At 42.8% G+C, this 24,966-nt stretch overlaps 1 protein-coding gene across 1 annotated transcript in view; it reads left to right on the forward strand.

Moving 5' to 3' along the window:
* ext1b (exostosin glycosyltransferase 1b) overlaps positions 1–24,966 on the forward strand; it is a 95,651-nt gene that overhangs the window by 54,699 nt on the left and 15,986 nt on the right. Inside the window, exons 2-6 of the mRNA XM_026347128.1 lie at positions 12,140–12,233; positions 15,782–15,889; positions 17,368–17,487; positions 21,096–21,228; positions 23,709–23,827. Of these exons, the coding sequence (XP_026202913.1) occupies positions 12,140–12,233; positions 15,782–15,889; positions 17,368–17,487; positions 21,096–21,228; positions 23,709–23,827 (574 nt within the window). The remainder of the gene's footprint in view (positions 1–12,139; positions 12,234–15,781; positions 15,890–17,367; positions 17,488–21,095; positions 21,229–23,708; positions 23,828–24,966) is intronic.

Genomic DNA, 24,966 nt, shown 5'->3' on the forward strand with positions numbered 1-24,966 from the left:
TCTATAATAGAATTGACAAAACATTGAGACCTAGCTCTATAAAAAGCACTGTAGTCACGGCCTGAAAGGAAACTCACTCTGTTGGTTTAATAGACCTAGATGACTTAAGAGTTAACTGACTGAAAGTGGAAGTGATCACTACGTCACCAAGCTTCCACATCTCACTGTTTCATGAGAATATAGATATAAATAGATAATATACTCTTCTTTTTTTTTTCTTAGACTAATGCAGATACAGGGTTTGTGGGACGCAGTAAATGCCGGGAGATCCCCGTTGGGTGTTGGTGCTACAGTTTTGACGGTGCATACAGACATGAGATGAGCATGATCCACGTCATCGCTCTCTGCAGTGCGCTCTGTTTAGAGAAGTGAACTTTGGCTTAAAAATAAAATGCACACATCTTCTTTTTTGCACCCTCAGCAAGATTTTGCACACTGAGCATGTGCAGCTAGTAGTTTATCAGCCACAGGATATCTACCATCTGATATCTCACGCTGCTAGTACACGGTTTATTCAATCTAACCACCTTCCCAGCTACTTTCGGGCCATTTCATGATCTGTTAAATCTACAGAGTTCACCAAGTCCCTTCACTTAATACCGAAGATCAGCGTTAAACCACTTGCCACAAAGGTCACCTGTAACATTCATTCTGAGAATACACCTCATTTCTTCTTCTTAGTAATTTTATTTTTCCACCTGCGCCTTCTTTTAATCTTTGCAGGCTGCTGAGGATTTGAGTTTTAGATGCCTCACAGATGGCAAATGACAGTGTTTAATTGAGGCTTGCGAGTGAGTGGATGGGAAGAGTCTTTCGAGAGGATTTTAAGTAGCACCTTGAACAAGCCGGCTTCTTCTTCTTCTTCTTCTTTTTTTTTCTCTTAAAGGTTTTATTTCACAAAAGCCATAAATTCACTTTTGGCCTAGTTCCATCTCTGGCTCTATTCCCTCATATGTTTTTATAATGTATGCTGCAAATATTATTCTTGCTGCAGATATTATTCTTTAGCAGAATCTGTCAGACAGAAGGGATTTACTGTAGAGTTTCAGCATAGATGAGGCTTTTTTTTTTTTTTTTGTTCTTGGAAATAGTGTACAACAGCTCCAATACTTTTTCTTGGTGCCTCGGAGAGATGAGCCCATTTCTCTCCCGTTGCACAAGGCTTATTAGTTTTCACTGTCGGCCCCTTTTTCTCTGCTGCTAGTCTCTTTCTGTTGGAGCGGGGCCTCTGCTCCCAACCGCAGCTCATGATTGTCTGTGCAAAACTATAAAGTGATTTCTCAGACTTATCACATTATGTGCTGTCCTGAAATAAGCATTATCTCCAACAGTGGGTCTTTATTTGAGTTACTCTGCATTCCTGGCCAACGGGTCTTTTCTCAACCAGCGAAGTCAAGTTGTTTATGAGCTTATAACCGTGATTAATTTTCTTAAACATAAGGGCTTTAGAATGCTAAGTGGCTGTGGGCGATGGGTCTGGATCAGCTCGCTGGATTAAAGCCCTCAGCGTGCATGCTTCTCATCCCATGTCTCTGTGCAGTGACCTCGTGGCCAAAACACGCTGCTGTCCACGTCGCCTGCTGGTCTCGGCGGCTTTTTTTGGAGGCTCTGTGGAGGGAGATTCTCACTCATTCACGTCCATCGTGTCTCTTTTATTTCGTTCCACCTTTCGACTGTCTCATCTGTTCCCGTTTCGTGAGTTTAGCTTTTCATGTATAATCCCTTCTCACACTCTTCTCTCCCCTCCCACATTGTTGAAGCCACAGTTCCCACAAGCCCCGGGGCCACAGCTGTAGCTTGTCCGTGTCTGCCTCTGACCTCCCCTTGTAGCACTGGAGAACAGCTGTTCCCTGTACTCATACGCGCACACAGACGCAGACACACACCAGCCAGCCAAGTGCAGTGCTCTCCGGGGGAGGCCCTCAGTAAGGGCAGTAGGTTTGCACTTAGTTCACCATCACAGTTGATGATGAACTCTACTCTACTCAATGCACTCACTCACACACACACACACACACACACACACACACACACACACACACACACACACACACACACACACACACAGAAAATAGTGGTCTGACATGAAAATGAAACTCACCACTTTGCTGTCAGGCTGAGAGACATAAGCTAAAGTCAAAGTATATGCACCTACTGTACCTCTGACTGCATTGACAGAGCCACACACACACACATTTGTAGACACACACATGCAGCGTGAAAAAGCGACAGCTGCACGCCCTCACATTGACGTTCCATCACCTGTCGATGGAGACGAAGAAGCTATCTTAGCCCATATTTCCACACCAGCTGTCTGCCTGGACGGGGCGTCTTGATTTGTGCGCGTGTGTGTTACAGCCCACAAACTAGACCAGCATCTGATGGCAGTGAATATCAATGTGTGGATTTAACATGCAACAGCCCTGTAACATGTTTATGTAACCACTGTGCTCCATGTGTGTGAGATCTTCTGTCTCTTGTATCCGTGTTGAAGGGAACTTCATTCACTGACATCTCATGAGCAGATCTCCGGTTGACAGGATGCAAATTCTGACTGAGGTGTAACTGCTGTCTCCTGAAAAAGGTGCCAGTTATGACTTTCCTCTGCGATTCACATACAGTGCACCTTAACCTGATTATGACTGGGATCATGCCCCTGTAGAGATAATGTTCTTTTTACACGGAAGTATTAGTGGGTTCGAGGTTTAAATGGGGTGAGGAGGTCGCAGCAAGAGGCCTCAATGAAGCTGTCCCCCGCTGTGTAAACCTAGCTTTACCTCCCTACTCCTCTTTCTTCCCACGAACCTCGTGCTGGTTTGGACGCAGGGTTCAGAGGCCACAGCTTGCTTTTGCTGTCTTGTGCTTCTCTTCTACCTCTTCTACTCCAACAACAAGCTCTCACTCCGTTTTGTCCGCATGACCTTGAGCTGGTCGGGGCGAGCGCCATCGCAGAGCTGCATGCCTGCAGGCTGTATTTTTGTGCACATTAAGATATTTTTTTAGACACTTGAACTCGTGTGTGACTCTTCTTTGTATGCGTGTGTGTTTGTGAGAGACAGCACAACGAAAGCAGGGTGAGAAAAATAGAGCGAGTGTGTGAAAAAGGTGAAGTAGTGGCCTTCACAGGACACACGGAACAGGAGTAAACAAAAAGTCGGCGTGCGGAAAATATAAAGTCGAAAAACAAGACTTTGTATGGTAAAGCACAGACGACCTCCGCATGAGAAACCTTGATGTTTTCTAAGCATAAGCAGAGTATGAGAGCGTGTTTGAGTGCACGTCAGCATGTCCAACAACTGAGACGCAGTTAAGAAACACAGCCCTGATGCTGATGTCCCACATTGTTGCCGTGGCAACTTGTCATTAAGTGTCTTCATTTGCCACAACTTAATTGCATGGGATTGACGCTTCATCGACACTAACGGGATAAGAGGGCGGAGGGGGAGAGAGAAGGAAACGCAAAGAGCATGTTTATTTGTTAATAAAACCATCTATTTTTTTTTTTTTTTTTTTTTTAAGTTGAAAGTTTTCACTTCAGTAGCCTACTTGAGTATTTTTCTACAGCAGGCCAGATTCTCGAACGTGTGCACTTGGCCGGCTGCCTCCTGGTTTTTCCGGTGCCATGCGAGCACCCAGCAGATGCCTAGTGACCGTCCGTTCCCTGAACATGGAGCTCCAGCGTGATGAGAACACAAAACCACAAAACCAGCCTGGGTGTCTTCCAGGGAGCAGAGAGAAAGAGATCCAATTTACTGCTTATTGAGACTGTTGTACATTACCCTCCCAGACCTCTCTCCTGCTTCCCTCTGCCACTCTCTAGCTAATTTCTTTGTCTTCTAAAATGGGTTTGTGCATGTGTGTGTCTGTGAGAGTGTGAAAAAATGGGTGTCTGGAGGTCTGGTTGATGGCTGGAACAAAATACAGGGAGAGTGTTTTTCCTTTTATTCCTCTACTGTGTTGTATTGAGGTTTGTCTGTGCTAATAAGGTTTTGACAGAAAAAAAATAACTCTAGAAAAGCCTTTGACTCTTCAAACTATTAATTTATGATAGAAGAGGATCTAATTTCCTCTCACTGTGCCCTTTTTCATATCAAAGTGAACGTCAAGATGTAGCACATGAAAGAATAAAAAAGTTATTTATCACCGTGGATGTCATGCAACAGATGTGCTCATTTGTCTAGTTAATAACTCCCAAACAGACGAAGGATGAACTCCAGCAATAATTAAACAGGAGCCTCGAATCCCCATAAACACAAGTGTGTCTAAGTTGAAGCATATTGTTGTGTGTGTTCCCACGAGAGTTTGACAGATGTGCGGGCTCCGTGAGCTTGTGGGTAAAAAGGGGGCATCGTTGGCTCCTGACAAACTGAGATAGAGCATTTGGTGATGGTGTGTGTGTGTGTGTGTGTGTGTGTGTGCGCGTGCGTGTGTGTGTTGGGGGGGGCTGCTTTCACATATGTTGCAGTGTGTATGTTTGAGAACGATAACGTGTGCACACATGCGTATAGAGACAAACACGAGCCGGAGAGAAATCAGTAGCGTGCGACTGTGCGTGTCCCTTAACTTTCACCCTCGCCACTTATTTCCCCTGCAGCTAAGTGGAGAACGAAGTGCCAGCATCTGTATGTGTGCATCCAGATGTGCGCCTGTCCATTTTGTCCCATCTTTCTCCCGCTCCTCTGCCATAACGCCCGCTGTACTCTCTGAAACTAATTTATTAGTCCAATTAGTGCTCATTAGCCAGCTTATGCTAGCTCCAATTAGCATTCTGGCTTGGACTGACCCAGAGGTCCGCCTGGCCAAACAAACAGGCTTTCTGTGGTCAAAACCGTGGCGACCCTGAAGTCTATCCACACAGGGGCCAATCTGATTACACCCACATCCGGGATCATAAAGACTTTTTTTTTTTTTGTGTGTAGTGCGACATATAAAACACAGCTGACTGCATATGAAGACAATGATGTCACGGTGGCTGGTGCCTGGTGCTGCGAGCCACATTTAAGACTTGTAACTAAGAATATGTGACACCACACCACAGCACATACAAGTCGGCTGAGAGCAGGTCTGTGAAGGATGCCAGCACTCCTGGTGCACTGTGCCCACGTGTGACACAACTGTACAGCTGAACCACCTTTACACACAACAGAGCCTCTGTTGATTGTGTTGGTCGAAGCACTACATATAAAAAATGTCCCTTTCTCTCACAATATGTCAGCCCCGCTGACACCGACCAGAACCAAGCACACTGAGCAGACACTGTGCAGTGTTTATTAATTATGTACAATGTGTTGAGTCACTACATGTTGTTATCAGCCCTCCGTTCACCGACTTCTCTGCTCACACTGTACCAGTCGTTCTGCTGCCAAAAGAAAACTCCCGCTGACCGTCAGCTCAGAGTCGTGGGTTGGGTTTAGACAATTCCAGTAAATTTTATTTACTCAAGATGGTTGTGTTCTCAGGGTTTATGGCACAGCAGCCTCTATTATACAATACAGCTTGAGTCGTATTGTTATTAGTTAAAATAAGCCCTCTCTTGTTTACTACTTATATTTTGACAGCAGCCATGAAGAAAACCTTTTAATGTAAAGACAACCTGAGAGCAGTCTAAAACCAAACAATCAAGCAATAATTATAATAATTAATATACAGCGTGTGGAACAATTAGCTACACAACAAGTGAGCGCGGCTTTCCGTGCCAAACACAGGACAGTATTGATCCCTGTGAACCGGCCGTGATTAACTGATGACCCGTTTTAACTCTGGCCACAACAGAAGTGATGCACAAGGTTAATTCCATAATGAGTCCGGAGGTGAAAGACAAGTGTCCCAGCGTTCGCTGGAGACACATCTGAGAGGAATTCTGACACCAGGTATGAATGTGGATGACTGGATTTCAACTGAACATGGATATATCTGGCTAGAAGATCTGAACAAGGACTTAATATGACAGGTCTTTCTGCCCCGTCAAGAACAATTTCTTGAGGGGAATCACTGACTGATGGCTCCATGGTAATATCGCTGTTATTCTTTTCTCCCTCTGTCTCTCCAGCTCTATTTCACTCTCACCCTGTGTGAATGCAGCTGTTTATGTTTTATAGTTATGGGACACAACAAGCAAATGACCATCGCAATGTGTTTTTTGTTGTTGTTTTGTTTTTGGTAACATTCAATTCAGAACTAAAAATAACAGCTTAGTTACACACAAAATGATGCACAGGTTCATATAGGCCCTCTCTATGGTGCTGAGCTGTACCCTTCACAGCTCATGTATAATAAGTCTCTTCACGCTGCCAATAAATGAACCATACTTGTCGGATTTTGCCCGGAAAGTCCCAGGAACTCAGTGTTGCAGCATGAATTCAAAAGTAACAGGGTGTCAGGAATTTCTAAGTTTGCCTAGCCGCACTGGATCCACGTTGCTATTCAAATGAGAGCCGAGGAGAAGCTGCAAGTGGTGGGCGTGAGCCGCACAAGCCTAAATAAAAAAACATGTCCACACATCCTCATAAAGATAGGGCTCATATACATGCAGACTCACACACAATATTCTCGCACAAACTTCTGAATCAGTTCGAGTCAGCAGCCCGTTCTTTCCCCGCAGCTATAGTTCCTGCCACACAACCCCCCCTCACACATGTAAGCCTGAATATTTTACAAATACCCTGATAACAAGAAGTCTTCCTGCCGCGATACTAATTCACTATGACGGCTTTATCCTTGCAATCTTTTCAATTTGTCCTCTTTGATTTTTTTCCTCTGCCAACAGATGGAGGCAATTTTTCAGTTACATTTAGTGTCTTTGCAGTAGTCACAGTGCCCAACTGCACACACTCACACACACACTCGACTCTCCAGAGGATAGAAGTGAGGTTGATTTCAAACTAGGTGACACCTATTCCACACGCGTTTCCAGGAACATTTGGGGAATTTGTTTTCGCGGACAGCTAGATGACTGCAACAATCACGCTTCACACTTGCACACACACTCTTCAAGTCAGTGATTGGCCCCTCACTGTGTGATCTTGCAGATGAGGAGTCCAGACTCTGTGGATGTTCACTGGAGACCAGCTGTGCCTCACTATGCACTTCCAGATGGCCCTCAGGACGCCTCACTGTGCATGTTAGTTTGTCTGTTTGTCGGGTGTGTGTGTGTGTGTGTGTGGATCCATACGTGTGAGACTGTCTCAGATTTAGACATGTCAGCACATGCTCTGCGGCAACCTCTTTTCAAACAGTGACACATTTTGTCATCAGAGCCACTGAAACGAGAAGCGCAAAGGGGGCCAGAGTTACCTCTCACTGAGATGTCCTTTCATCTGACACACACACACACACAGACATCCACAGAGAGAGAAAGGGAGGGAGTGAGGGGTGCTTCAATTCATTCCATCCACATTATGGCCGCTGCAGGCATTTTCAGGACAAATCATACTCTAAAATCTTGAAGAGTCTAAATATCGCACTCTCTCAAACACAGAAACTCACACTGACACAAACAAGCACGCCAACATTCAGACAATCACTCCTGCATGCATATTAATGTGCATATTCTGGACACACACCAGCCTCCTCATTTTCAGAGCACGTCCCACCATTATCAGGGTCCCATCTGCCAGCAAAGACCAGCCCCACTCTCCTCCAATAGGTGAGCAGAAACGGAATCGCGTCTAATTTCTTGTCTGCAAACACATTCTAATGTATTCCCTCTGAAGACTCCTCTAAATCAAAATATAAGCCGGGTCCTGGAGCCACCTGGGTCCCTCAACACAACGCCACCAATCAGAAAATGTTAAGAACCCACTCAGAAATGTGCAGTAACTACCTCAGTAAATGGGCGGCCGGGCACATGGAGCGGGACGGAGACGCACGCTGTCATCAGTCAAAATTGCCCCTTTTGCTTGCTGAAGCACTGGCGAACAGGAATTTGGAAAAGTAGCCGTCTCTTCAAACACAGGGTGAAAGTTTTTGGGTTTTGACGAAGATACCTGTAAAAAAAAAAAGTCTTAAGTGTCACTGGAGACTTGAGATGGTCCAGATGAGACAATGGAAACAGAAACTCTAAGATATATTAACGTTTTAACGTTGGATTACCTTTTTATGTGAACTGTACAGTATCGTTCTGTATTTCAGTTCTTCATTCCTGTTCATCCCCCCCCCCCCAAAAAAAACAAACAACAAAAAAAAAAAATACCACACAGACACACACACACTCACTAGAGAGGGAGTTTAACATCAGCATCAAACACAGAGAATGTCAGCACTGCATGACACTGGAGAGCAGCATGATGTCTGAGACAGTCAGCGCTCCCAGGGCGTCGTGCGCGCAAGTGTGTATGTGAGAGGGGGGGAGAGCGAGGGAGGACGAGAGGAAGTACACCTGTCAATCAAGCAGAGAGGCAAGCAAAGCGATACGCTACCCAGTGGGTTCATCAGTACCATGTGTCAGTCACACCCCGAGATCACATTGATTGTCTGTCGGTACCCATCTGAGTGCGTGTGCAATGCACGAGTGTGAGAAAATGATAGTGAAGGCGGCATATTTGGTCCTGAGAGAATATCACGCGGGGCAGGATACAAAGGACAAGGAAAATAATGAGAGAGCTGCAGAGAGAGAACGAGGATGAAATGTCTACGATGATGCAATTATGATTCAATTTAGATTCTTGCATCAATTATGCAAACATATTCAAGAGACATGTCAAATATTGATAGGCTCGTCAACTTCTGAAACTGTATTCATTAAGGAGCCAAAACTTAACCTGGACTCGCTCATTAATCATGGATAAATGTCAGCTGGAGGTCTACATTCAAATTCAGCCAACACTCCCAAGTCTCCATGCCGGCAAAGGGTCTGAGAAATGTGTGTGTGTGTGTGTGTGTGTCCTTCCTTATTTGCTTGCTTGTCTGTGTGTATGTTGCCATGGAGATGTTGTCAGTGTTGACCTCTGACCTGTCACGTTTCAGTGTGGATACTATGGCTGTAGATACAGCTACTGTGTGGTGCAGTTTAATATCGTGCTGTCGCTTTATTGACAGTGGCCGGATGCTGTGATTGGTTGTGTCTATATATAACAGTCTTCAGTCCTCAGGCTGGATGTGATATAATACTTCACTAAAATACCGTCTGTAATATGTTTTTCTACAAAATCCTTTTTCCTATTTAATAGAAAAGACAAACTTCTCAAAGCAGCAATAAAATACAGTCTAAAAGGAGCTGAATTATAATTTCTATACTCTTTTCACTCATCTTTACTTGTCATATAAAAGCTAAATAAATAAAATATTAATAGAAACAAGAAATAGTGAAAATGTAAAATAAACATTAGTTTACTGTTCGTCAGTTTTCTATTTTGTCTGTCTACATTCCTTCGTACCTTCCCTTCGGCTACAACCGCTGCATCTTACTCATGTGACAAGCCTCTAAAGGGCTTACCTGGTCTCATGTGACTGAACTTAGGCTCCAAAGCAGGGTGGGGTCATGGCGTGTGGGTCAAAGGTCACGCCGTTCTCCACCCGAGGAACAAAAGGGAGGATTAAGCCTGTCAGCGATGGTGGCTTAGACATAGGCTGTCTGGAGGAGTTGTGGTGTGTGTGTGTGTGTGTGTGTGTGTGTGTGTGATAACTGTGTTATGTGCTGTGCCGAACGTTATTCGTGTAGGTGTGAACGAGGGTGGGATTTTATCACAGGCTGTCTTGTTCCCGTACTTCATTAGAGTTTGGCTAAAGAAGCGACACGGCAGCAGCTCACCAGCAACATCAGCAATTACCTTTCTGCTTGGTCCATATTCACAGGCACACACAGACGGCTGCATCAGCAATCACTGTCACACTTCTGTACAAGCTACAGTACATCCATGGCATCATCAATACAGTGTGTGTGTGTGTGTGTGTGTGCTGTAACCTTCACCTTGTATAGATTATGGCTAAACGAGAAATGATTTCCTGCCTTGCCAGTCTCTTAACCCCCAACCTGGACAACCTCAGGGCTCATATTTACATGGTTTCCTACTAACTAGCAGTGCTGCACTAACATATCTTAAGAGATTATTCAAAACAACACTGGCCATCGAAGTATAAATGTGTGCTTCTCTTGCTTCTTGTACATTGTTTTAAAGGGAACCTTGTGCATAATTAACATCCCATTAATGTTTTATTCTAATTTCACTTGTCTTGCATGCTAAAACACACACTCAGTGCTACCATTGTTCATGAAGACATAGTTTACTCTGTAAAGCTTCGATTAGTATTTTTGGCGCATGGCAATAAGAACGTATCTTGTTTAAATGAGGAGAAAACAGTGGGACCTGATTCCAAAGGATCATTTATTTGACAGTTTTAGTTACTAGTTACTTGGTAGATAACCACATTGCTACCAGCTGCAGCATTAATGCTGTTTACACGCTGCAGCATCACTAGGTAAATTCCAGTAATATACAGAACAGATCAGTTTGCACTGGACCGTTCTACATAATGAGTGTGATAATACTCTAGTACTTTTTCTTGTGTAAGGTTTCAAATTGTGGTATTTATACACTATTATAATGATACTTTGCACAGTGGAAGTAGTACTGAGACACGGGCATATTAAATTAAACATTTCCCGTCATGTCACTTGACAGCTGCTGGTTTTGCTCCACACCAAGTTGCTAGGTAACAGAGATCACCTTACTTTTTTATTAATTACTAGAAATTGTTCATATACATGTTTCATCTTTGAATGTTTGCTTGCAGTTTACAACATAAAAAAAAAAAAACATTTTCTCCTTTTAAAAAGTGTAGTCGCTGGTATGTAGATCCCAGACTTTGTTTGTTTATAGCGACTTACTGAAGGGCAAATTAAAATACTGTTTGATGATTTTTTTAAAAATGAAATTCTCACAAATAAAGTGTTTGAAGTTGTTCTCTGGAGTCTGTACATGAATTACTCTGAAGCGCTGAATATTAAAGATTTCAGTAGAAATGTAAATTATGAGGCACATGGAACAGACCAGACTTGTAGGTTCATGTTATAGTACGACAGAAAGCTTTTCCGGACCGTGAGCCGCTTCGAGTCATTACTCAGTCTGTTTTGACAGCCACATAAAAAATTATCAGTGGAGTACTTTTGTAATTTTAGACCATGTACTTAGTACTTTGACCTGAGTAAAGAATTTGAAGTGGTATTTGTATTTGTGTCTTACTCTTCAGGCAAGTACTTGCCCTTTTCCTTAAGTATCATGTGTTGTTGGCCACCTTTTAGCTCTGTGTACATACAAGAAACATCTGGAGAGAGAAACAAAAATGAAATGAAAACAAAGGAAATAAACTTGTGGACAGAGTTGGACTGAATAAACAATCTGTAATTTAATTGTATAATTTCGTTAACATCTTAATATCAAAGGGAGCATACATGCAAATAAAAAAAAGCAACATGCAGGCTAATGTGAAGACTGATTCATACAGTCTTTCAATTTCTTTCTCTGTTTCTCTCGTTCTCACACACATGCGGACGTGCACGCAGCCAGCTGTGTGGTGGAAGCAGGTGTCACTCTCAGCTCATTACCCCTGGCAGGGTTGATCACCCTGTTTGGAGAGCAATAAGACACACCTCGCTGGAGAGATAGAGGGATGAGGGGGCAGGAGGAGGAGGAGGAGGAGAAAGAGGAGCTGGAAGGAAGCGTCAGCCTCCTGCTTTAAGAGACAGATGGATTTAGAAAGGTGGTGAGAGGAGAGAGGCTGAACATGGGAAAGCATATAGAAGAGGTGTGGAGGTGGAGGTGGAGTGTTGGAGGGAAGAACGAAGAAGTGAAATGAAGAGTGGAAGCCAAAAAGCAGAAGAGAGACTGTAAAGCAAAAAGAAATGGAAAGAAAGTGGAAGTGTTGTTTCCCCATCTGACGTCGTTCTAAGACCAAAGCTGTTCATGTGATAAACTGTTTACTATTTGAGTTGATTAGAAGTGTGTGAACACCAGCTGGGTGTGAGCAACCAAACTCATATTATTATTATTATTATTATTACTATTAATAAACGGGTTATTAAGAGAGTTGCTCATTACAACAAGTTCCTCTTATTTCACACATTGTTCTAAGCACATAACTGTAAATTCCAATGTTTTGTTTATGTAAGTGAACTCATCATGGGTGTGTTGTTTTTTTTCAGGTACGACTACAAGGAGATGCTCCATAACTCTACCTTCTGTTTGGTGCCCCGTGGCAGACGACTGGGTTCATTTCGTTTCCTTGAGGCGCTGCAGGTAAACAAGCAACACACACACACACACACACACCCTCGCTCCATTATGAGAAAACACTGCATATGGTGTAAATACCGGTGACATTACTGGAAAGAAAATGAGGCACTTCCCACACTTAACCTCCCACTTAGCATTTGTTTTAATGGTGCCTCTAGCAGTAAAAGATCACTAAATCATTACCACCTTAACAGTGTTATTAATATAAACAAACAAGACCTTCACTGAGAAGATTAGCTGCTTCTTTCTGTTTAAAACTGTGTTGTTCGTTGTTTATTCATTGTTACTCTAATATGAATTTTGCAGATATAATATTGTTGCCTGACTTTGTAAAAAAATTGCAGCTGGAATAATAGAAATCTATTAGAAAATGCTTCAGTTGACTGTAGCAGCCATCTTTCGTTTTCTTTCCATCTTCCTTTTTTCAGTTTTTGTATGTTGCAGCCTGATACTTTAATATACACTCAGCACCCTGTAACGACAAACTGAAAACAGAAATTTAGAAATGTTTGCGAGTGTTGGTAAGAAAACGGATGCTTTACAACACACTTGCTGAGATGTTTCTACACCTTGACTGGAGTCCACCTGTGCTAAATGATTTGAAAAGGCCCACGTCTCTACTGTATCTGCTGTACTGAAGGTTCCCAAGATTACAGTGACCCCTATAATTCTCAGATGGAAGGAGAATGACCTTAGTAAGAGAGAGGTGACCAAGAACCCAATGGTCGCTCTGACTGAGCTCTAGAGATCCTGTGTGGAGATGGTTACAGGAGAAGGACTATCCCTGCAGCCTTTCACCAAACTGGGCAAAGTGGTCATACAGAATCATCTCCTCAGTGCAAGATACATGAAAACCCGACTGAGGTTTGCAAAAAAAAAAAAAAGCACCTGAAGTACTTTCAGACTGAGGGGAATACGATTCTCAGGTCTGCCGACTTCCTTCTAGCCACTCTGCCCAGATGAACCCACTGGTGAAGGGGGTCTGAATATTGTCTGACTGCACTGTATAATAAATGCATCACTATCAAGTTTAAATGAGGATTTAACGCATTAGGGCTTAAACGTTCTGCAGAGACGTGGCCATAATAACCTGTGAGGTAAATTCCACCTGTCTGGAGTAATTTGACTGGATCTGCATTTAGCTCCACTTTACTTTTTTTTTTTTTTTACCTTTTGAAATCGACACACTTCACGTGTCCATTTTCTCCTGTTCATCTATTTCTATAACTCTACTGCACTCTTCTGTACTATTGCTACACTGTCCTTTACCTCTCCTTACCATACACTGCCATCCACAGAGTGCACCCACATAAGTGCGCTTATCTCACTATCACACAATCACACACACACACACACACACACACACACACACACATATATATATATATATATAACAGCACACTTCACTCTGCAGGGAATGATGTCCTCTCCTTTCTCCATTTGTCTGACTCACTCCCTCCACAGCACCGTCTACAGTAAGACAGAGGGAGAGTATTTGTCTTTACATGAGAAAGCAGTTCCTAATAGAGGTTGACTTTGTGTGTGTGTGCGCGTGTGTGTTTATGCCTGGGGGTTGTGTCTTTATACAGTATATCTGTATGCAAGCGTTTGTGCGTGTGTTGATGAGACAGCAGCAGAGCCCAAGGGCCAGTTCTGGTTTAGCTGACACCTTTATGACCTGGGAGTGACAGGGCCGTCATTACATCAAACTCCCACCACGATCACACACACACACACACACACACACACACACCAGCTGTTCCCTCTTACCTCTCTTCTCATCCCTCCATCCCTCTGCCACTCCTTTGCTAAAGGTCACATTCAGATTCACCACCTCCCCATCTTTTCATCTTTTTATATCTATTCATCCACTTTCTTCTGCTTGTTGATCTGTTTTAATTCCTCTTTCTTCACATGTCGTCGTTCCTCCTGCTCATCTCCTCTGAGTAATTAGCTCTCCTGCACCTGAAGTTACCATTTTAATACTTGCGTGTTAACAGGTGCCACTGTACCAAAAAAAGATTTCCCATCTTCTGAGTGTGTTTAGATGATGTAAAACAACCCGAGTAGACTGAATACGACTGTTTCCTTTGATTTTTCAGCCTGGCGAATAAATCCACAGTGTGAAACAGAGATGTTCACCTTGTAATTTAGAAATTCGTGTTGAGTTTTTGTTGTTTGTTAGTGTTAACAACAACTTTTACCTGTAATCTTTACTGCAGCATGTTTCAATCTGTGGCTGCTATTTCTGTCATATTTTTCATGTTTCATGTTTCAACTATCATTAGAATGAATTCCTCATTATCTGTGCCTTTATGTTTTCTGCCTGCTTATCCAGATCGCATGTTATTTTTGTTTATTTCTTTGCTTAGCTGCTGCTGTAGTCTTTTCATTTCTAACTGTGATCTATGGAAAAAGCAAGTAGGTCAGATTTCAATTCAGTTTGAGTCATCTCAAGGCACTTCACATATTAAGGTCAAGACCTTACAGTTACAGAATGAAATAATAATCCCGTTCAGCAAGCACTAGGTCGCAGTGGGAGGAAAAACTCCCTTTAACCAAAGAAACCTCCAGCAGGACCGGGCTCAGCGTTGGTGGGCATCTGCCTCGACCAGTTGGAGTGAGTGGAAAGTGGAGAAAGGAAAGAACAGCAGACAGACAAGAATATAATCAGGGAGAACGGCCAGCAACTTCCTGCTGCCGCCAGCTGATAGGACCTGGGCCATGCAACCTCCTCCCATGATGAAGACCTGGGAATGCACAGGAGAGAGAGGGAGAGAGGCACACGGCCTGTATGTTCATGTGCATGAGAGAAAAAAAACAGGGTCAGAGGAATACAGTTATTTTCAGAGAAAATACCATAATCTGATTTGCAGGACTTGGACTACACTATAGAATACTGGGTTTATTCATCTCATTGAGACTGAAACTAAACCACTAACAAACACTACCAAACTGAACGTTAGTGCCTGTAAATGGGTGTTAAGTTATGATTTAGACCTCTCTGCACCGGAGTAGAGAGCGTAAGGCTTAAGGAGATCACATATATACGAAGGAGCATGGTCATTTATTATTTATGTTGTACTTATAATATGTTAACAGAGAAGCTAAGATTGGTGTAATGTAATCAACTTTTCTGGTATTGGTTAAACCTGGATCTGAAAAATCTTTTAGTTCTGTGATTGTTTGTATAATTTAATTCAGGATGCAATCAGATACTACATCTACTCGTGTTTCTCGTATAATCAGAACTAATCAGGACTCAGTTGTTGAAGTTTAGTGAGATTTCTCCTCTGAAACAACAACTAGCCTGTAGGTGATAAAGTTACCATCTACAAAGACAAGTGTTACAGAAATCAGCACTAATGTGCTTTGTGCTCCTTACTTGGCTGCTACAAGCCTCACTAATGATTTTACGTGCACTATGTCACAGACAGACTCATCAGTTGTTATTATATTACAGCTTTAATATATGGCAAAGCAGTCATGATATAGTCGTTTTGTTTATGACATATCCAGGCTTTCATCTGTGTGCCTGTGTGTCTTTTCAGGCTGCATGTGTGCCGGTAATGCTGAGTAATGGCTGGGAGCTGCCTTTCTCCGAGATCATCGACTGGAACACAGCTGCAGTCATCGGCGACGAGAGGCTCCTGCTGCAGGTAACGGCCTGAAGACACGCTCCCACAAAACCGCATGCTCTGTGCATCACCTGAAAACTCGACATGAACATATTTCATTCCATTTCTTCTCTGATATCATCCAAAATCCTGTTTTATGTTGTTTTCTAGTGGAGTGATTGCCAACTAAACAACAATCAGGCAGCGTAGTGAGCCTGACGCTGCTTGAAAATGTCACTCAAAGCCTCACATCATTATATGAGAGGGCGAATAAATAGAATGAGCAAATGGATTTGGCTGAAATTACTTGAACTTCATGGGGGAGAAAGTAGTTACTGTATATGCCCATTAAATCTTAATTTGAATGAAGTGCGTAATAATATTGTTTGACATTGAGCTTTATGACATAGGAGCTCACTCTGTGCAAGTGTGCCTGAACCACAGCAGATCACAGTACATATGGTTTACATCAATGGATGTTTATCACCAAACATCAAGTATTCACTCTCTGTTTACATCAGAAAACTATTTGTGAAATTCTACACGTACAATATTTTTACCTCTTCAGTCGTAATGTTCTCAGTTAGAATTGTGAATTGTTCTTTTGCCATTATTGTCTCTTTATTTTGACAAACTCACTCCAGCACTGAACTATGCAGTCAGTGGAAAAGCATCCGAACCAAAGAACTTCAGCATTCTTGTTGTTTTCAGTGGTTTTCTGACTGATACTTACTGTTGTGCTTCAGTGATTTGAAAACAAAAATCAAATTTAGTCTTCTGTAAATGCTACATTTGTCCAGTGGGATCCTACCTTTTCAAAATATCATCATTTGCCCTCTATACTAAGAAATGTGGTAGAATTCACTGCTGGAGTTGTGGAGTTGTAGACTTGAGACTTGACTCTTGACTGGAGTGAGACTACGAGGAGAAGTTTGACATTTAGGTAAACGCACTTAGTTGTTTTGTTGTTGAGAGTTAGATGAGAAGATCAATACCGCTCTCGTGTGTGTGTGTACACTAATATGAAGCTGCAGCCAACTCAAGACAAAGACATGAATTAAAAGGAAATATGTGCCTACCAGCACCTCTAAAACTCACTAGTTCATACACAGTGTGATTTATTTAAGCCGTACATCTCATGACCTTCCCCAGCCGATGGAGACGTGGTGTCAGCCATGTAAAGTACAGTACTTCAGTAACGCCAGTAGCACTGCTGTAAGCAAAATGTTCAAATGCCATGTCGATCTCTTTCAAAGACCTGAAAGTCCATAAAAATGTATTACTTGACTTGGACTTGCCCTCGCGGGACTTGTCCTGACGAGTGCTTTGAGAAAACTCAGCTTACAGTTCACAAGGTCTCCACGCCTTCGTGTGCTTTATCAGTTGATGGGAGTTTACTGAGTGGATCCTTGGGACCAATTTTAATCTTCCTGTCACCACAATGAAGTTCCCAGACAAACCATTAACAGCCAGCTTCCGTGTTTCCTGCTGACCGGCTGCTTTGCTGTTTCTCGTTGCAGATTCCAACCACAGTGCGCTCCATCCACCAGGATAAGATCCTGTCCCTCAGACAGCAGACTCAGTTCCTCTGGGAAGCCTACTTTTCCTCTGTGGAAAAGATAGTGCTGACCACACTGGAGGTAAGGATTGAAGACACACAAACACACACATGTACACACACATAGAACCAGCAGGCCTGCTGGCTTCTATACCTTCGTCTCTCTTACTCCTCCATCATCAATCTTTCTCTGACTCCCAGCAATCTTTGCTTTATTTGCCGTCTTATCTTTGACACAAGATTAAAGGCAAAATAGTGACACTGCACACTGTGTGAGCAAAAAGGAAATTTGAGCTCACGTATCCACAGACGACTGTTTGTTTCATCCATAGTAGGTGAAATGCATTTTAGAGTTTTCTGTAAAAGTGATGTTTACAGATGCAAAATCATTAATGATAGTAGCAGTTGGTGCAATAATTAAGCTTGAAGGGAAATGAGGAAGTGGTGTATTTAGTGATACTTTGCTGAGATGTTTCTAAATGTAGAGTGATGCATTTCAGTCCAGCAGCTGCTCTTGGTGAAGGACACAACTACAGAATCTGTTTCATGCTCGAGGCAGATTCAGGTGGAGTATCAGAAGCCTCCCTCCATCCTCCTGACCTTTTACTGTCATGCACATCCACTTGGTTAACAATAACTCAGTTTAGGGAATTTGTGAGTGGAAAAACAATTTATCCATCTAATCCCCATCTCTCATTATTCAGTTTAAACAAGTTGTTTATAGATGCAGGAATAACACCTGGGCTTAGCGCTGGCGTCATGCTGTGGTTACAAATTTCATCTCATCGCTGTCTCTTCTCTCCTACTAGTATCCCATCACGCATTTAATTTCCTCTCTTACTGCCTCGCTAAAGCCTCGGAGCACGATTCCTCTCAATGCTACAATCGTACTTACAGTATACCCTCCCAAATCTTACATCTGAGTTTGACTTTGATACACACACACACACACACACACACAAAAGGCCTTTCACACAGTGCACTTAATCTGTTGTGGCTTCAGTATCTGGAGTCTGTCTGATTTTTTTGCTAGCTCTAAATCTCTGCTCTGTTTTATCTAACCCTGTCTCACCATGAGCTATCACACACATACACACAGAGACACAAAGTCAGAAACACATCTCCATATGTCAAGGTGTGTCAGCCCAGATGCACGAGGCACCACCCAGGCATAACCCTGCTGACATGTTGTCACTCTGCACTGAAGAGCAAGGTGACACGGCAAAACCCTGACTCAGTGTGTGTGTGTGTGTGTGTGTGTGTGTGTGTGTGTGTGTGGATTTACACAGTGAGCATAGCAAGGGCTAAATGCTTAATCCTGATGGTCTGTCCTGCAAAAGTACAAAGCGAGGGGGAAGTGTGAAGAGGAAGAAGGGGTGGCATATGTAAATGGCTTTGTCGTAGCAGCCCCGGAGATAACGAGCGACATGGTTTATTCATCCTGTCGAGCCTGCGCCCCATTCACACTGCAGATCTGTAATGATACACACACACACACACACAAACACACTCTCTCTCTCTCTCAGATATTCTGACAGATTGAAATTCCTCGCACACACACACACACACACACACTTGTTTTTTATTGACTTCCCACATCCACTGCAAACTCTGCGTGTGTGATCCCGCTTGCAGGAAACATGAGCCCAACCAATCATGCAGCGTTTCCTGTCAGGAAGCGGACACGTTTCGACCAATCACAAGGTCAATATAGCTGGATCTGCGGCGCTGGTGCACCTATTAAACTTACCTATTAAAGCCCGACTCACAGTGTGCTCCCAGTGAAGCAGGATTTATCTATCATGCTCTAATTGGTTGATTGTGGCTGTTCTGAGGTGAGATTGAGTCGTCCATCATGTCTCGACTGAGGGCTGCCGACGGGGGAGGAGCTGCAGCCAAGCGAGCAAAATTGCCCCTCATAAGGTGTAAAGGACTCGGGGTTTTTAAGGTGGCAGGCAGTGTTTTTATAAAGAAGTTAACGAATTCCGAGTTAATGTGTTCAGCTGAGGTGGTTATCTACTGGCCTGAGGGAGAAAGTGCGGCAAAGTAAAGCAAACTCACACGGCGCTGGTTTTTCTTCTTTCTTCACATGGTTGCCTTCAAACTATGCATTTTTTTGTGTTGCTCTGTCAGTATTACAACAGGAAGCCCCTTCCAGCTGTATTATTAACTGTATACAGTTTAAAAAGCGATCGGCTGCTCGCCCACCTCTCTCTCTTATCCGTCCACCGAGTTACCAAGCCAACACCAGTCGTCACCTCCTGATTCAATAGCAGCCATAAAACACGACCACAAACCTGTGTCTGTTTTACTGAAGCAATTTAGCATGGCTCAAGGGCACGGCAGCAATATCTCTTTCCTCTGCCTGCCTGTTCAGCAGAGCTGCAGCCGGGGGAAAATAGTGGCTGTTGTCACGTCTGACTGTTTGACTGACTGCTCTATTTGGGCACAGAAAGGATCGGGGGCCAGTCCTGACTGACTGATGCTTAGATACAGCTGATGGCTTTGTCTGTGTTTAGCTCTCCCCGACCAGACTTCCTTGATCTGTTTAACATACCAAGACCTCAGCTTGGTTTGTCTGCAGAGGAAATATTGCGCAATAGCATGGATTTCTTTCAGCTCTGCTTTGTGCCACAACGATTCACTCAGGACACGATCAATAGCTGCTGTAGGTGATACAAAGCAAACATTTGGAAAGCTTGGCTTCCTTCTAACTTCCCTCCAACGCCCGAAGACCCATTTTTATGGCATTTTTTTCACCTGCTCTCATTCACTGACTGGGTTTTGAATAATAATCCTAATATCATTCTGAACTGAAATGAGGTTATTAGAAGCCGGAGCATCAGCAGTGTTGATATTCATTCACGTTTATGACTATCTGCTTCTTGGCGTTTCTTTTATTTTTTGTGTGAAAACTCATTTCGCAGTGTGAAATGTTTTATAGGTGCGATTACAAGGCTCATTGATCAAATTCAAAATATTTCATCCACCTTAATATGAAAGGCAAACATTTGTTTCTGTATTAAGAGGAGTAAGTATTGCTCTTTTTATAAGTCCTCATTAATCTGAGAAAATGTTATTTAAAGCTAGTCTCGTGTTTGTGTGTTGTGTTTGGCACACTGGGTTAGAGATTAGACAGACTGTGTGTTGTTATTTATTGGGTCCTAGTAGAATTATAACTTCATCTTATATAGACGACTCAGTATAAAAGCAGTGATGAATGAATTTCATTAAATAGTCGGTGCTGAACACGAGTTTGTATTGATAGATGGTGTTAAAGATCTAAATTGAATTGAATTGAATTGAAGAGCGAAGACTGTATAATGTAATTATTTGATTTATTGCTTTACTCGGTTTAAACTCTGTATTGTTTTACATCGACCTTTACTTGTGTCCTGCCTTTGCTTGTGCATTGCTTCTCACTTTAGATTACAGTAAATATCTGATCCACCTTTATTCCTGTGCACAAAGTATAATATATAATACTTATATATATATATAATTTAAAAATAAACACTGCTGGACTTACTCCTTAGTCGTACCAGAATTCTGTTTTAAATTTAAAAACAGGTTGAAAGGTTAAAACACATTATTGTGACGTGTCCTTGAAATCCAGGGTAAATTAAAGCGAAGCACTTGTTCCAGTTAGTTTGGGATCTAACCTGTGACTGTTTTGTTTCCTGCGTGCAGATCATCCAGGACCGTGTGCTCGAGCACGGCTCCCGGAGCAGCCTGATGTGGAACACTCACCCCGGGGGACTGTTCGCCGTGCCACAGTACTCTGGATACCTGGGAGATTTTCCCTTCTACTACGCCACGCTGGGTCAGTAACACAAACACACACACACACAGAAATTGCGACACTTCATAAACTGTACAAAGTGTTGTTGCACAACAGCAACGCCTCTACTGACATGTTTAACAATGAACTGATGCAGAAAGATTTCCTCGCCGTGCATCACTCTCCTCTTCTGTATACGTGGATTTCTGTAGATTTCTGTCCAGCTGTAACGGTGGATATACGGCCCTCAGCCTTGATCTACTGCCCTCCCCGAATAGTTGTGTCTAGCAGCAAGTGGAGTGGAGGAATGGTCCTTTGACGGATGTTTGTATTAGTCCTGCTGACACACCAGCCCGTCCATCATTGGTTTTTGAGTCAGCATTGCTGCTACCGCTGCTGCGGCGAGGCCAATTCCTCCCGCTATGGTTCAGCAGCGTTCAGTTCTCCCCCCGCCACTTATCTGTGACCTGGGAGCCTCTCCATCCCTCACCTCTTTATTCCATCATCATCCAGCACCTCCAGGCTGCCGCAAACATCCACACACACACACTCAAACACACACACATTCAGCTGATGGAGTACCCGGGGTGGGGATCTGATATTAAAATGGATGGGCACGGTGACAGGCATGGATTACAATGGAGGCAAGTTTATCTGTTTGTCAGAGAGGAAGCAATTAAACATGGATGGGTTTTTAGGAGACAAGGCAGCTTGTCACTGACGGTAGAGTGAGTAAAATTAAAGTTTGTTTCCAAGTGACGCTTGTTCTCTAAGTAACAAGGAACACGCAGACAAACACATCATGCATATTAACACTCTAACAGTCTTAGTAGAATAAAAATTTGGATCTAAAAAACAAGAGATTCTGGATTTTTGGGGCTGATAACAATACGTGTACCTCCAATGATGACTTTATTAGGTACACGTAGAAACTTGATGCAGTCCCATAAAGCAGCTTGACATTAATCTTTATATATCTGTATCTGTGTCTTCTTAAAAAATACTTGCTGAAACCAGTAATCTTTAACACCCTTTTGGAATTAGACGTCCACTGTCCATTAATATGCTACTGTAACACTCTCCTGAAGAGCTTTTTCACAAGATTCGAAAGCGTTGCTGCCGGGATTAGTAAGGTCAGGCACTGATGTTGGGTGATAAGGCCCGTTTCAGTCACACAATGTAAATCGGTGATTCCCAACATGCGGGTTGGTGCCCTCCAGTGGGTCACAAGACAACTCTAAGAGGTTACAAGATGATTAATGGGACAGAAGAGAAGAAAGGACAAAGTTCAGCCAGCAATACATTATTATGTAAATGCAGAAAATGTGCAGCATGAATGTTCGGCATCAAGACTCATTTAGAGCACAATGACCCCCGCGTGGAAACATCGAGCACAACTGTGTAATCTGGAAATGACACAACTGAAGTAGGATGAAGTAGCTCGCAGGCTTCACTTCATCTGCAGCACAAAGAATGTTTAGGTTGGATTTAAATATTAGCTGCTTTCTTGCAAAATATTAGTTTTGCCTCATTTGTTCTATAATAAATGTAAATTAAGGACATAGACATTTCTTTATTGTGAGGCCATGTCATAATATGTATGTGTCCATGTAGCGTAGCTGTGTCATGGGTGTTAAATGATCCTGAACAACATGTTGTGTGTCAACAAACATTTAGCTGTGAGATGTGTAACGTGCAGATACAGGATGTGCTAAAAGCAGGAAACAGCATGCACATCTAAAATTTAAAATATGCTGCTTGATAGTAATTCTGCTCCAGGTTTTGTTCAATGTTTGATGAAAGTCTGTGTTTGGGCTTGTTACAAATTTACATCCCTGGTGTTTAAAAACTCTGCAGACTCTTTACTTTTTCATTACAAATCACAACGATAGTTTACCAAGTTTTAGGAGTGCATATATTCCTCATCATAAAAGTTTCTCGGTGGTGGATAGGAGTCTCCTCTAATGCTATCTCCTCTGCGCCATGCTTTGTTGGTTTGGGTTAGATTAGATTTAAATTAGGAAAAGCTGAACGTCCTCTATGCTCCGTCTTGCTCAATATCTTATTTCCTGCTCATTTTCAGCCTCGATTACTCTATTCCAACATCAAGTCAGACTGAATTTAAAGTCACATCAGTAGTTAGTCGTGTGTTCATTGGGTTGCAGATACAGTTGAAGGGTTTCCAAAATGAAATATTCAGTGATCAAGAGATTTGGCATTTTCAAAACACATTAACGTTGTTGAATATTTCAAGACTGCCTTGAAAAACGTGCATCCCTGACTATTAAATCATCCATATTTTTGAACTTCTGACAGACTCATTGCAGCTAACGCCTTTCGTTCAAAATAGACATGAAGTGTTTGGAAATGAGGGGCTTCAGTTCTCGGCCGGCTTTATTCTCTTCAGAGAGCCTGAAATTGCATCAACAGCTGACAGGGAGCTCGCTATGTTCCAGCCAAAGCTGTTTACGGGATTCGTTCAAATGCATTTAAACATTTGTTGTGTGTCTGTCGTGTTTCAGGTATGAAACCGTACCCGAAGTTCACAGCGGTCATCCACGCCGTCTCTCCTCTGGTGTCTCAGTCGCAGCCCATACTCAAGCTCCTGGTAGCTGTGGCCAAGTCCCAGTACTGTGCACAGGTAAATAATGTGTGTGTGTGTGTATTCCTCCACTGATTCCCACCTTATTACTCCTCAAATTGTGCCACATTATGTGGCTCGAACGACTGTTTTGCAATTGCATTTTCCAACCAGAGCAACAATGGGGCTCATCCTCTGCCCTGTGCGTGTGTGTGTGTGTGTGTGTGTGTTTGTTAACTGTGCTGGATTGAGTTAGAGCGGCTGTTGTGATGTTGCATCTGTCTCCATGGCAGCGCAACCCCCTTCAGCACAGCTGGAGACGGCAAGTATTGATTCCCCTGCCTGCTCCTTACGAGTGCGGGAAATGAAATGGAATTTGCTCTCCGATGGCTGGTTTGCTGGTGTGTATGTGTGAGAGTGTGTGGGCGTGTGTGTGTGTGTGTGTGTGTGTGTGTATGTATGTGTGTGTGCGTTTTTGTTTGTTTGTTTATTTGTATGGCCAGCGCAGTGTATGACTAAGTAAGTTTGTGTTTCGTGTGGGAGGGATGCATTTCCGTGTGAGTGCCGTGCATGAATGTGTAACACTGATTGTGTGTTGAAACAGAAGCGATGTGATGAGTTACTGAGTATGAAGGTAATTGTTTGGGTCGTGGAATATACACTATGAATGTGTGCGCTTTACATAGGTGTGGTTCTTGGAGATAATAAAATATATATATACATATACATGCTGTCCGTGTGAGTGGTACTGATGGGGGATATTTCACCTTGTTAAATACTAATATATTAAATAATACTTTGTGTTTTGAAGAATACAAGCTTGTTATTTAACAACAGAAGCCTGATTTCTCTCCGTCTCATTATCGAGATACTGGAGCCTACACTTCCTACAGAGAAGTTTAATAGCATCTTTTTGTAAAACCCAGTCTGCCTGGAAAATAGGAAGCATTTAACTTTTCTATTTTGTAAATATGCAGTCTCGTGATATTTCCCCTGAAAGACGACCTATCAACGGCCTTTGTGCTGTAGACGTTAGCGCTCTATCAGCTGCTATTCTGATTCTGATCCTGACGCTTTTAGGGACAGTACAGAGTGTGGGACATCCCGGTTTTGTCAATGAGGGACAGCTGAGATTGATGATTTATCGTAGATTGTTTTGTCAACTTATTGCCTTTAACTGTAACTGACCTGAGATGATT

The sequence above is a fragment of the Anabas testudineus genome, chromosome 11 (assembly GCF_900324465.2).
Source record: "Anabas testudineus chromosome 11, fAnaTes1.2, whole genome shotgun sequence".
Lineage (NCBI taxonomy): Eukaryota > Metazoa > Chordata > Actinopteri > Anabantiformes > Anabantidae > Anabas > Anabas testudineus.